This window comes from Chiloscyllium punctatum, chromosome 11 (genome assembly GCF_047496795.1).
Source record: "Chiloscyllium punctatum isolate Juve2018m chromosome 11, sChiPun1.3, whole genome shotgun sequence".
In the NCBI taxonomy this organism is placed as follows: domain Eukaryota; kingdom Metazoa; phylum Chordata; class Chondrichthyes; order Orectolobiformes; family Hemiscylliidae; genus Chiloscyllium; species Chiloscyllium punctatum.
Genome location: NC_092749.1, coordinates 96,716,607 through 96,731,270, shown reverse-complemented (window position 1 = coordinate 96,731,270; position 14,664 = coordinate 96,716,607). Strand labels below are relative to the sequence as shown.

The 14,664-nt window shown below is 48.2% G+C and overlaps 1 protein-coding gene across 1 annotated transcript in view; it reads right to left on the bottom strand.

The window, feature by feature from the left end:
- The window catches only part of usta (uronyl 2-sulfotransferase a), an 86,435-nt gene extending 85,281 nt beyond the window's left edge, over positions 1–1,154 (bottom strand). Inside the window, exon 1 of the mRNA XM_072581336.1 lies at positions 875–1,154. Coding sequence (XP_072437437.1) covers positions 875–1,055 — 181 coding nt within the window. The 5' untranslated portion in view covers positions 1,056–1,154. The remainder of the gene's footprint in view (positions 1–874) is intronic.
- Positions 1,155–14,664: the final 13,510 nt, after the last annotated feature.

Below are 14,664 nucleotides of genomic sequence, written 5' to 3'. Positions count from 1 at the left end.
GCCCCTCATATCCATACCCCTCCCTCAGATCCCCCTCCTCCCAGCTGCCTGTTGTCCCTGTCCTTCAGACCTGTGTCCATCATGCAGCCCCATCCCTTAGACTGTCTAATTTGTCAGACTCCAATCCCTCACACGTCCTCATCCTTCAAACCCTCACACATACACTCCCTGCCCCTTGACTGTTTGTCCTTCATGCCTTCCTGACCCTCCATCTCTTAACACCTTGCCGCTCACCCACCCCTCTCCCTCGACCCAATCCCTCACACCCCCCCCACCCACCCCTCTGTCCCCCAGCCCTCATCCCTACCACCAACTCCTCTGATCCTCACCCCCCACCCCTGCTCTGTCCCTCACCCTCATCCCCACCCCTGCTCGGTCCCTCACCCCCATCCCCACCCCTGCTCTGTCCCTCACCCCCATCCCCACCCCTCTGTCTCTCACCCCCATCCCTCTATCCCTCACCCCTATAGCCCCAGTCCCCACCCCTCTGTCTCTCACCCCCCCCAGCCCTGATCTCCCCACCCCTCTGTCTCTCACCCCCCCCAGCCCTGATCTCCCCACCCCTCTGTCTCCCACCCCCCCCCCAGCCCTGATCTCCCCACCCCTCTGTCTCCCACCCCCCCCCAGCCCTCATCTCCCCACCCCTCTGTCTCTCACCCCCCCCCCCCACAGCCCTCATCTCCCCACCCCTCTGTCTCTCACCCCCCCCCCCACAGCCCTGATCTCCCCACCCCTATCTGTCTGTCCCTCACCCACCTCCCGCCCCTCACTCTTCTCCAAGGTCCCTCTGAGGAAAGCAGGCCAGACAAAGCCGCGGTCCTCAGGCGGGATACACTGAGGCAGAGAGTCGCCCGTCCTCCGGCGTGGCACCTACCCAGAAACTTGCGGAGTTCCAGCAGCAGGGCCGGAGCCCCACCGTTCAGCTGGTAACACAGCGAGGCCAAACTCAATAACAGCAACGAAGCCAGGCAGAAACCGTAATCCCGGAGAGAGCACTTGATGAGCCTCCTCAGAACCATCCTTAGCTGCCTCACCCACACCGATCCACCGCCCATCGGGCACCCGCATCAACCGCTCTGCCACCACAGTCACCACACGCCCGTTAGAGCCTCAGCTTGATCTGACAGGCAACACGCTTCAGCTCCGCCACAGCAACAGCGGCCAGTCCTCCAGAAACAGTGCCCTCTGCAGCGCCGGCTCCGCCACAGCAACCCAGAAACAGTGCCCTCTGCAGCGCCGGCTCCGCCACAGCAACCAGTCCTCCAGAAACAGTGCCCTCTGCAGCGCCGGCTCCGCCACAGCAACCCAGAAACAGTGCCCCCTGCAGCGCCGGCTCCGCCACAGCAAACAGTCCTCCAGAAACAGTGCCCTCTGCAGCGCCGGCTCCGCCACAGCAAACAGTCCTCCAGAAACAGTGCCCTCTGCAGCGCCGGCTCCGCCACAGCAACAGCAGCCACTCCTCCAGAAACAGTGCCCTCTGCAGCGCCGGCTCCGCCACAGCAACCAGTCCTCCAGAAACAGTGCCTTCTGCAGCGCCGGCTCCGCCACAGCAACCCAGAAACAGTGCCCTCTGCAGCGCCGACTCCGCCACAGCAAACAGTCCTCCAGAAACAGTGCCCTCTGCAGCGCCGACTCCGCCACAGCAAACAGTCCTCTAGAAACAGTGCCCTCTGCAGCGCCGACTCCGCCACAGCAAACAGTCCTCCAGAAACAGTGCCCTCTGCAGCGCCGGCTCCGCCACAGCAACAACGGCCAGTTCTCCAGAAACAGTGCCTTCTGCAACTTCGACTTGGAGCTGCCGGTGTTGGACTGGGGTGTACAAAATTAAAAATCACACGGCACCAGGTTATAGTCCAACAGGTTTAATTGGAAGCACACAAGCTTTCGGAGCATCGCTCCTTCATCAGGTGGCAGTGGAGGGCTCAATCCTAACACATAATTTATAGCAAAAATTTACAGTGTGATGTAACTGAAATTATACATTGAAAAATTGATTGTTAAGCCTTTCATCTGTTAGAATATCATGATAGTTTCACTTCTTTCATGTGTAAATCACAAAACCTTTTTTTAAAAAGTTGCATTCTCAGGTTAGCTGTTCACAATGGTGATAACTCGCCAATATGTTGAAGGTGTTAGCCCCCTGTGTTCTCTGTCTATGCCATGATGTTTAGATTGATTCTAATCTAACAAGTGAGATAATAGAATTTTACATAAATTCATGCAGTTTTTGAGCTCAGAGTTCTACATGAATGCATGCAGTTTTTGAGCAAAGTACAATGTACAAATTCACCCCACAAAATATATGTGTGCATGTGGGTCTTTGTGTGTGTGTCTGTCTGGATTGGGGGTTGTGAGTGCACTCACTACACACACAAACATTCATTTTCTCACAGAGTGTCTTAAGTCTGTGAGGGGGTGCGTGTGGGAATGTGTGTGTCTGTAAGAGTGTGTGGGTGTCTGTGTGCGCATCAGTGTATGTGTCTCCATGTGTACATGTGTATAGGAGTGCCTGTGTGTATGTGAGAGTGTGTGTGTGCTGTGTGTGTATGCAATGGTGGTCACCAGTAATGTGACAATAACCCAAGGTCCCGGTTTGAGGCCCTCCCTATGGGTACCGAACTCAGCTATCAGCCTCTGTTCGGCCACTTTTCGCTGCTTCCTGAAGTCCGCCTTGGAGGATGGTCACCCAAAGGTCCGAGGTCGAATGTCCCACAGGGAGGGAACACTCCTGTCTGTTGATTGTTGTGCCGTGCCCATTCATCCGTTGTCATAGCCTTTGCTCGGTTTCCCCAATGTACCATGCCTCCGGGCATCCTTGCCTGCAACGTATAAGATAGACAACGTTGGCTGACTCACATGAGTACCTGCCATGTACAAGGTGGGAGGTGTCCCCACGTGCAATGGTGGTATCTATGTCCACACTCTGACACGTCTTGCAGCACCTACCGTGACAGGGTTGTATGGAGTTGTCCTGAGAGCTGGGCAGCTTGCTACGATCTGTTTGAGGTTTGGCGGTAGTTTAAAGGCAAGTAGTGGAGGTGTGGGGAAGGTCTTGGTGAGGTGCTCATCCTCATTGATAATGTGTTGCAGGTCACAAAGAACATGGAGTAATTTTTCAGCTCCTGGGAAATACTGAACAATGAAGGGTACCCTGTCGGTCGCACCATGTGTCTGTCTCCTGAGGAGATCATTACGATCCCTTGCTGTGGCACATCGGAACTGGCGGTCGATGAGTTGGGCATTGTACCCCGTTCTTGTGAGGGCATCCCTGAGTACTTCCAGGTGTCCGTCACGTTCCTCCTCATCTGAGCAGATCCGGTGTATGCATAGAGCTTGTCCATAAGGGATGGCTGTTTTAATATGTTTTGGGTGGAAGCTGGAGAAGTGTAGCATTGTGAGGTTGTCCGTGGGTTTGCGGTACAGTATGCTGCTGAGGTGTCCATCCTTGATGGAGATGCATGTGTCCAAGAATGAGACAGATAAAGGCTTGGCAGGAAGAATAGGGAGAATCCAAAGGCATTTTACATGTGAGGAATAAGAGAATTATCAAAGAAAGAGTAGGGCCGATCAGGAATAGCATAGGGAACTTGTGTATAGAGTCTGAGGAGGTAGGGGAAGCCCTAAATGAGTTTTGTGCTTCTGTCTTTATTAAAGAAAACGACCTTGCAGTGAATGAAACCACTGAGGAGCAGGTAAGGCTGCTGGAACAGATAGAGGTTGAGGAAGTTGATGTGTTGAAAATTTTGGCAAACATTAATAAACAAGTCGCCAGGGCCAGAGCAGATTTGTCCTCGGCTGCTTTGGGAAACGAGAAATGTGATTGCTTCGCCGCCTGCGAAGATCTTTGCATCCTCGCTCTCCACCGGAGTCGTACCTGAGGACTGGAGGGAGGCAAATGTAATCCCTCTCTTCAAGAAAGGAAATAGGGAAATCCCTGGCAATTACAGACCAGTCAGTCTCAAGTCTGTCATCTGCAAGGTATTAGAAAGGATTCTGAGGGATAGGATTTATGACCATCTGGAAGAGCATGGCTTGATTAAAGGCAGTCAGCATGGCTTTGTGAGGGGCAGGTCATGCCTCACAAATCTTATTGAATTCTTTGAGGATGTTACTAGACAAGTTGATGAGGGTCGAGCAGTGGATGTTGTGTATATGGACTTCAGTAAGGCATTTGATAAGGTTCCTCATGGTAGGCTCGTTCAGAAGGTCAGGAGGAATGGGATACAGGGAAATCTAGCTGTCTGGATACAGAATTGGCTGGTTGACAGAAGAAAGCGAGTGGGAATGGAAGGAAAATATTCTGCCTGGAAGTCAGTGGTGAGTGGTATTCCACAGGGCTCTGTTCTTGGGCCTCTACTCTTTGTAATTTTTATTAATGACCTGGATGAGGAGATTGAAGGATGGGTTAACAAGTTTGCAGCTGACACAAAGGTTGGAGATATCGTTGACAGTATAGAGGACTATTGTAGGCCGCAGCGTGACATTGACAGGATGCAGAGATGGGCTGAGAGGTGGCAGATGGAGTTCAACCTGGATAAATGCAAGGTGATGCATTTTGGAAGGTCGAACTTGAAAGTTGAGTACAGGATTAAAGACAGGATTCTTGGCAGTGTGGAGGAACAGCGGGATCTTGGTGTGCAGGTACATCGATCCCTTAAAATTGCCATCCAGGTGGACAGGGTTGTTAAGAAAGCATATGGTGTTTTGGCTTTCATTAACAGGGGGATTGAGTTTACGAGCCGTGAGATCTTGTTGCAGCTCTATAAAACTTTGGTTAGACTACATTTGGAATACTGTGTCCAGTTCTAGTCACCCTTTTATAGGAAAGATGTGGATGCTTTGGAGAGAGTTCAGAGGAGGTTTACCAGGATGCTGTCTGGAATGGAGGGCTTATCTTACGAAGAGAGGTTGACTGAGCTTGGACTTTTTTTCATTGGAAAAAAGAAGGAAGAGAGGGGACCTAATTGAGGTGAACAAGATAATGAGAAGCATAGATAGAGTTGATAGCCAGAAACATTTTCCCAGGGCAGAAATTGTTAATACGAGGGGTCATAGTTTTAAGCTGTTTGGCGGAAAGTATAGGGGATGTCAGAGGCGGGTTCTTTATGCAGAGAGTTGTGAGAGCATGGAATGCGTTGCCAGCAGCAGTTGTGAAAGCGAGGTCATTGGGGATATTTAAGAGACTGCTGGACATGCATATGGTCACAGAAATTTGAGAGTTCGTACATTAGGTTTACCTCACATGAGGATCAATGGTTGGCACAACATCATGGGCTGAAGGGCCTGTTCTGTGCTGCACTGTCCTATGCTCTAGACAGACGAGAGTAGTCCATGGTGAGTTTGATGATGGGATGAAACTTGTTGACGTCACGATGTAGTTTTATCAGTGACTCCTCGCCATGGGTCTAGAGGAAGAAAATGTCATCAATGTGCCTGGTCAGTACTCAACACCAACAACTGCCAATCTCCAAACACCATCCTACAACTCATCCGCTTTATCCTTGATCACAACGTCTTCACCTTTGACAACCAGTTCTTCATCCAGAAACATGGAACAGCCATGGGGACCAAATTTGCACCCCAATATGCCAACATCTTTATGCACAGATTCGACTAAGACTTCTTCTCTATGCAGGATCCCCAACCAACATTATACAGCAGGTACATTGATGACATTTTCTTCCTCTGGACCCATGGCGAGGAGTCACTGGTAAAACTACACAGTGACATCAATAAGTTTCATCCCACCATCAAACTCACCATGGACTACTCTCGACTATCTGTCTCATTCTTGGACACATGCATCTCCATCAAGGATGGTCACCTCAGCACCACACTCTACTGCAAACCCACAGACAAGCCCTACATGTACACCGGATCTGCTCAGATGAGGAGGAACGTGACGGACACCTAGAAGTACTCAGGGATGCCCTCACAAGAACAGGGTACAATGCACAATTCATCGACCGCCATTTCCAACGTGCCACAGCAAGGAATCGTAATGACCTCCTCAGGAGACAGACACATGCTGCGACCGACAGGGTACCCTTCATTGTTCAGTATTTCCCAGGAGCTGAAAAATTACGCCATATTCTTCGTGACCTGCAACACTTTATCAATGAGGATGAGCACCTCACCAAGACCTTCCCCACACCTCCACTACTTGCCTTTAAACTACCGCCAAACCTCATACAGATCGTTGTTCGTAGCAAGCTGCCCAGCTCTCGGGACAACTCCATACAACCCTGTCACGATAGGTGCTGCAAGACGTGTCAGAGTGTGGACATAGATACCACCATTACGCGTGGGGACACCTCCCACCTTGTACATGGCAGGTACTCATGTGACTCAGCTAACGTTGTCTATCTTATACGTTGCAGGCAAGGATGCCCGGAAGCATGGTACATTGGGGAAACCGAGCAAAGGCTACAACAATGGATGAATGGGCACGGCACAACAATCAACAGACAGGGGTGTTCCCTCCCTGTGGGGGAACACTTCAGTGGTCCAGGACATTCGACCTCGGACCTTCAGGTGATCATCCTCCAAGGCGGACTTCGGGACAGGCAGCAGTGAAAGGTGGCCGAGCAGAGGCTGATAGCTAAGTTCGGTACCCATAGGGAGGGCCTCAACCAGGACCTTGGGTTCATGTCACATTACAGGTGTAACACAGAGATAGTCCTACACACACACGCACACAGGCACTCCTATACACACATACACAGACGTGCACACAGACACCCACACACACCCTTAAAGACCCACACACTCCCACACTCACACATGCACCCACTCAGACTTAAGACACTCTACACACACACACATACACTTTCTCACACTCACAATCCCCAACCCAGACACACAGACAGACAAAGACCCACATGCACAAGTATATTTTGTGGGGTGAATTTGGAGTTGCAGGGTTACATTGTACTTTGCTCAAAAACTGCATGAATTCGTGTAAAACTCCGTTATCTCACTTTTTAGATTAGAATCAATCTAAACATCAGGTCATGGACAGAGAACACAGGGGGCTAACTCCTTCAACATATTGTCTAGCTATCACCCATTGTTAACAGCTAACCCGAGAATGCAACTTTTTAAAAAAAGGTTTTGTGATTTACACATGAAAGAAGTGAAACTATCATGATATTCTAACAGCTTAACAATCAATTTTTCAATGTATAATTTCAGTTACATCACACTGTAAATTTTTGCTATAAATTCTGTGTATTAGGATTGAGCCCTCCACTATTACTTGATGAAGAAGCGTCGCTCCGAAAGCTAGTGCTTCCAATTAAACCTGATGGACTATAATCTGGTGTTGTGTGATTTTTAACTTTCTGCAGCTCCCGCTCCGCCACTGCAACAACGGACAGCTCTCCAGAAACAGCGCCCTCTGCAGCACTGGTCCCATCACAGCAACAACGGACAGCTCTCCAGAAACAGCGCCCTCTGCAGCACTGGTCCCATCACAGCAACAACGGACAGCTCTCCAGAAACAGCGCCCTCTGCAGCACTGGTCCCATCACAGCAACAACGGACAGCTCTCCAGAAACAGCGCCCTCTGCAGCACTGGTCCCATCACTGCAACAACGGACAGCTCTCCAGAAACAGCGCCCTCTGCAGCACTGGTCCCATCACTGCAACAACGGACAGCTCTCCAGAAACAGCGCCCTCTGCAGCACTGGTCCCATCACTGCAACAACGGACAGCTCTCCAGAAACAGCGCCCTCTGCAGCACTGGTCCCATCACAGCAACAACGGACAGCTCTCCAGAAACAGCGCCCTCTGCAGCACTGGTCCCATCACTGCAACAACGGACAGCTCTCCAGAAACAGCGCCCTCTGCAGCACTGGTCCCATCACTGCAACAACGGACAGCTCTCCAGAAACAGCGCCCTCTGCAGCACTGGTCCCATCACTGCAACAACGGACAGCTCTCCAGAAACAGCGCCCTCTGCAGCACTGGTCCCATCACAGCAACAACGGACAGCTCTCCAGAAACAGCGCCCTCTGCAGCACTGGTCCCATCACTGCAACAACGGACAGCTCTCCAGAAACAGCGCCCTCTGCAGCACTGGTCCCATCACTGCAACAACGGACAGCTCTCCAGAAACAGCGCCCTCTGCAGCACTGGTCCCATCACTGCAACAACGGACAGCTCTCCAGAAACAGCGCCCTCTGCAGCACTGGTCCCATCACTGCAACAACGGACAGCTCTCCAGAAACAGCGCCCTCTGCAGCACTGGTCCCATCACTGCAACAACGGACAGCTCTCCAGAAACAGCGCCCTCTGCAGCACTGGTCCCATCACTGCAACAACGGACAGCTCTCCAGAAACAGCGCCCTCTGCAGCACTGGTCCCATCACTGCAACAACGGACAGCTCTCCAGAAACAGCGCCCTCTGCAGCACTGGTCCCATCGCTGCAACAACAGCCAGTCTTCCGGAAACAGTGCCCTCTGCAGGTTAGGCTGTGCCACAGCAACCACGGCCAGTCTTCCCGAAATAATAAATGAAGATTGAAAGCCATGATGTGGAGGTGCTGGTGTTGGTCTGGGGTGGACAAAGTTAAAAATTACTAGCTACCTGATGAAGGAGCAGTGCTCTGAAAGCTAGTGCTTCCAAATAAACCTGTTGGACTATAGCCTGGTGTTGCGTGATTTTTAAAGATTTAAAGAGCTGTGGATGCTGTAAATCAGAAACGAAAATAAAGAACTCACCAGGTCTGGCAGCATCTAAGGGGAGAAATCAGAGTTAACGTTTTGGGTCAAGTGACCCTCACAGCTGAGTTCCAGTTAATGTAAACTCTGATTTCTCTCCACAGATGCTGCTAGACCTGTTGAGCCTTTGTAGCAATCTCTATTTTTGACTCCTGAGGAAAGGTCACTTTTTTTAGTTTAGATTAGGTTCCCTACAGTGTGGAAACAGGCCCTCTGGCACAACGAGTCCACACCGACCCTCTGAAGAGAAACCCACTGAGACACATTCCCCTCTGACTGATGCACCTAACACTATGGGCAATTTAGCATACCCAATTCACCTGATCGGCACATCTTTGGATTGTGGGAGGAAACTGGAGCACCTGGAGGAAACCTACGCAAACACGGGGAAAATGTGCACACTCCAAACAGACTCACCTGAGGCTGGAATCGAACCCAGGTCCCTGGTACTGTGAGGCAGCAGTGCTAGCCACTGTGCCACCACAGTCTTTCGATTAGATTAGATTCCCTACAATGTGGAAATTTTGTTTCGTGTTTACTCACTTCCAAATCTCTTCCAGATAGGCCCACATTGTAAAGGTTCTGCTCCTCTCTCTGACAGGGTTTCCATCCCAGCACTGCCTTCTTGACCTGCATTCTTCTTCCCGACCTCTCCGCCCCCACCCCCTCTCCGGCCTATCACCCTCACCTTAATCTCCTTCCACCTATCGCATTCCCAACGCCCCTCCCCCCAAGTCCCTCCTCCCTACCTTTTATCTTAGCCTGCTTGGCACACCCTCCTCATTCCTGAAGAAGGGCTCATGCCTGAAACGTCGATTCTCCTTCTCCTTTGATGCTGCCTGACCTGCTGCGCTTTTCCAGCAGTACATTTTTAAGCTCTGATCCCCAGCATCTGCAGTCCTCACTTTCTCCTCATAGAGTTTACAGTATGGAAGTAGACCCTTTGTTCCAACTCGTCTGTGCCAACCAGATATCCGAAACTGATCTAGTCCCATTTGCCAGCATTTAATCCATTTTCGTCTAAACCCTTCCTAATCATGAACCAGTCCAAATGCCTTTTAAAATGTTGTAACTGTACCAGTCTCCACCACCTCCTTTGGCAGTTTGTGCCTTACACGCACCATTGTTTGCGTGAAAAATTTGCCCCTTAGGCCCCTTTTAAATCTTTCCCCTCTCACCTTAAACGTATGCCCTCTAGTTTTGGACTCACCAACCCTGCAGAAAAGACCTAGACTATCCATGACCCTCACGATTTTATAATATAGACTTCCATAAGGTCACCCTTCAGTCTCCGATGCTCCAGGGGAAAACATCCAGCCTGTTTAGCCTCTCCCTGTGCTTCAAATCTTCCAATCCCAGCAACGTCCTTGTAAATCTTTTCTGAAGCCTTTCAAGTTTCACAACATTTTTACTATAGCAGTGAGACCAGAATTGAATGCAGTATTCTAAAAGTGGCCTCACCAATATCCTATACAGCTGCAACATAACGTCCCAACTTCTTTCCGTTTCTACTAAAAAGCTTGAGTAACTCTTCTACAATCCTTTTAGCCATGATATTGTAAAATGTAATGGCCTCTGAAAATCTAATAAACATATCCATTATGGTCAACAAATACTGATTCTCACTTTTTTTTTCAATGAAAGGTCCTGTGCAATCAATTAAGACTCTTGTTAAAAAAAATCCTCAAATGCTGGAGTGGATATTAAGGATGCTAGTTTTATCAATGCCTGAAGTTTTCTTATTGCCTGACATGAATGATACCTGGCAAAATTCAACTGCTCTTTATGTGGTCTAGGCCAATAAAAATGTTTTTGTAATTTGGCTTGAGCTTTCCTTATTCCCAATTATCCTATTGGTTATTCATGTGCTACCTGCAACACTTCCTTTCTATAAGCTACCAGTAATACAATTTGATGAACATCTGCCCGTTTCTAATCTGCCTGAATACACAATGATCTCCATTTCCTCATGAAGACTTCATTTTTATGATAGAAAAATTCTGGGATACACTTAGTATATGCTTTTTGATACAACTGCTTCATTTTATCATCTTTCTGTTGCAATTCAGCCAACTTCTCTGAATTAAATATATCCACTTTGTCCTTCACCTGTTCTTGTTATTCTCAAACGTTTAATCAAACATAGTTTCCGATAATTAGTCTTCAATCTTTCTTATCTTTACTCCTTGATTTCTCCTGCTGCTTCAACCAATTGCTTTGAGACCTTGTTAACAGAAAGTCAGAAAAATCCCAGTATTTACTTCCGGTAACACCTCAATTGTTTGATTTTTCCAAAGGTTTTTCAACCACAGTAGGCATCACTTCCACTGTGATCCAGCTACATCATGACTGAGGATATGCTGTATCTCTGGAACAGAAAATTTCTCTATTACTACTACCACCACTTCCCCACTCTTCACAGAGTCATAGAGATGTACAGCACAGAAACAGACCCTTTGGTCCAATTCGTCTATGCCGACCAGATATCCAAACCTAATCCAGTCCCGTTTGCCAGCACCTGGTCCATATCCCTCTAAACCGTTCCTATTCATATACCCATCCAGATGCCTTTTAAATGCTGCAATTGTACCAGCATCCACCACTTCCTCTGGCAGCTCATTCCCAACATACACCAGCCTGTGTGTGAAAAAGTTGCCTCTTAGGTCTCTATTACATCTTTCTCCTGTCAACCTAAGCCTATGCCCTCTAGTTTTGGACTCCCCTACCACAGGATAAAAGACTTTGTCTATTTACCCTATCCATGGCTCTCAAGATTTTATAAGCCTCTATAAGGTCATCCCTCAGCCTCCAGGGAAAACAGCCCCAGCCTATTCAGCCTCTCCCTGTCGTTCAAATCCTCCAATTCTGACAACATCCTTGTAAATCTTTTATGAACACTTTCAAGTTTCATAACATCCTTCCGATAGGAAGGAGACCAGAATTGCATGCAATGTTCCGAAAGTGGCCTAACCAATGTCCTGTGCAGCTGCAGCTTGACCTCCCAACTCCTATTCTCGATATTCTGACCAATAAAGGAAAGCATACCAAACGCTTTCTTCACTATCCTATCTACCCTGAACTCTACTTCCAAAGAACTATTCACCTGCACTCTTTTCAAAGGACTCTCCAGCTTTACATTATATAATGGAACATTGCTCTTCTCACCATGAATTCCAGTAACATCTTTTCTGGTAATATTCCTTCTGAATTACATATCTCCTCATCTTTCATCATCAAAGATTGACTTGCTCCTGTATTTCTTATAATCTTAATTTCTTTACCTGCTCCTCCTGGCGCACATGAATAAACCTTACCCATACAAGGAAATTCTTTAATGAGTTCTCTCTTCTCAACCAACTCCTGACATTATGGCAGAGCTTTTTAGCTTTCTCTGTGCATTCCTTTACAACTCCAACAAAAGCCACTGGCTTCTCCTGTTTTCCCACTCCCATCTTCCCAGTGCATTTTTTAAACCACCAGCACTGCAACTTCATGTGTTTTATTTTATTACAGTGAGAACACCAGGGGTCTTTTACACTTCTCTTCTCCCCCTCATGGACTTCTTTTATGATCTGTGGTAAACTATTATTACTACCTACAATGAGATATCCTTTTCTTGTATCATCTGAGAATTTCTCTTTTCCCCAATTTCTATCCTTCATAGATTGAAATGAATGTCAGAAGTGGGCGGCACGGTGGCACAGTGGTTAGCACTGCTGCCTCACAGCGCCAGAGGTCCGGGTTCAATTCCCGCCTCAGGTGACTGACTGTGTGGAATTTGCACATTCTCCTCATGTCTGCGTGGGTTTCCTCCGGGTGCTCCGGTTTCCTCCCACAGTCCAAAGATGTGCAGGTCAGGTGAATTGGCCATGCTAAATTGCCCGTAGTGTTAGGTAAGGGGTAGATGTAGGGGTATGGGTGGGTTGCGCTTCGGCGGGGCGGTGTGGACTTGTTGGGCCGAAGGGCCTGTTTCCACACTGTAAGTAATCTAATCTAAGCCAAACTTTGATTTATGAACTAACTCATGAATATCCGCCAATTCAGGTGCGAATCTTGCACACAAGTTCTCACAACTTCTGGATGTGAATGTTTAAACTCCTTCATTTTAAGAAAACCTTTACTTTTCAGTTCCAACTTCTGAAATTCAAAAGTTCTCTCTTTAACCCTTCCTCTGCAAGGGCCATTTCCTAAGCAATTTTAGTGTTTTGTTCCTCACTTTTAGCATCTGCAATTCTTAAACTTTTTTATTCTATGTAATCTGATAATAGACCTGAAAGTGGATCAAAATGAGTTGCCAAACTCATAGTCAAAAAGTGTGGTGCAAGTCAGGCAGTATCTGAGGTAAAAACAAAGACTGTAGATGCTGAAAACCAGAGTCTAGATTAGAATGGGGCTGAAAAAGCACAGGTCAGGCAGCATCTGAGGAGCAGGAAAATCTATGTTTTGGGTAAAAGCACTTCATCAGGAATAGAGGCAACATCTGATGAGCAGGAGAGTCAATGCTTCAGACATAAGCCCTTCATCAGGAATGTGGAGTGGGAAGGGGTCTAAAAGATAAATGGAGGGGGGAGGTGGGGGTGGGGGAAGATAGGTAGGATGGTGATAGGTGGATGCAGGAGGGAGGTAATTGCAATAAATCGGTGGGGAGAGTAGAGCAGATAGGTGGGAAGGAAGATGGACAGGTAAGACAGGAGTGCTGAGTTGGAGTGTTGGACCTGGGATGAGGTGGAGGGAGGGGAGATTTGGAAATTGGTGAAGTTGATGTTGATGCTGTGTGGTTGTAGGGACCTGAGGTGGAAGATGAAGTGCTCTTCTTCCGGTTGGCAGTGGCTTTGATTTGGCGATGGAGGTGGCCCAGGACTTGCATGTCCTTGGGGACTGGGAGGGGGAGTTATGTCATAACAGATGGGAACATATTACTGTAGATGCTAGAATCTGCACTAAAAACAACTGATGGAGATCACAGTGGGTCAGGCAGCACCCATGGAGAGAGTGTATGGAGGAGACAGCAATTATGCGATTGTAGGGTTGTGGGGGGCTGTTGCTGGTGTTAGTGAGTGTAGGGTGCCAGTGAAGAAAAGCTGTTGATAGTGCAGATTAAGTGATCAGAAAGTGAGAACGGCAGAACAATGGTGTGCCTCCTGCCAGACTTGAAAAGACAGTAAGCGGGATGAGGGGGAGGGACGACATGATAAGGTAAAAGAAGGGGGAGAAATTTAAAGGTATTGAACTCAATATTAAGTCTAGAAGACTGTAAAGTGCCTCGTTTGAAGATAAGATATTGTTCCTCCAGTTTGCGCTGTGACTCACTGCATGATGCCAAGAACAGACGTGGGGCAAACGAGAAGAATGCTGTGTTAAAATGACTGGCTATGAGTCCTGCTTGTGCACAGACCAGAGGTGTTCTGCAAAGCAGTCACCCAGTCTACTCCTTTAACTCCCCTCACTTTCTTCAGGTCAAAGGGGTGGCCATGGGTACCCACATGGGCCCCTTTTAATGCCTGTCTCTTTGTGGGATGTATGGAACATTCCTTATTCCAGTCCTACTCCAGTCCCCACCCATAACACTTCCTTTGGTATACTGATGATATCGTCAGTGCCGCCTCCCCCTCTTGTTCTGAACTGGTAAAGTTTATCAATTTCAATTCCAATTTCCACCTTACCCTCACCTTTACTTGGTCCACTTTCAACTCCTCCCTTCCCTTCCTTGACATCTGTTTCCATTTCGGAGATTAGGCCGGTCCCCAATATCTATAAGTCACACGACACCAGGTTATTGTCCAATAAGTTTATTTAACTTCCCTTCCCTTGTTATTCAGCCTGTTGACAAACTATTCACACTGGATCCATTACCTGGAATTGTCTTGCCATTTTCTCTGTGCATATATTCTGTGCCTTCCTCAACTTCACCTGATAAAGAAACAGTGCTGTGAAAGTTTG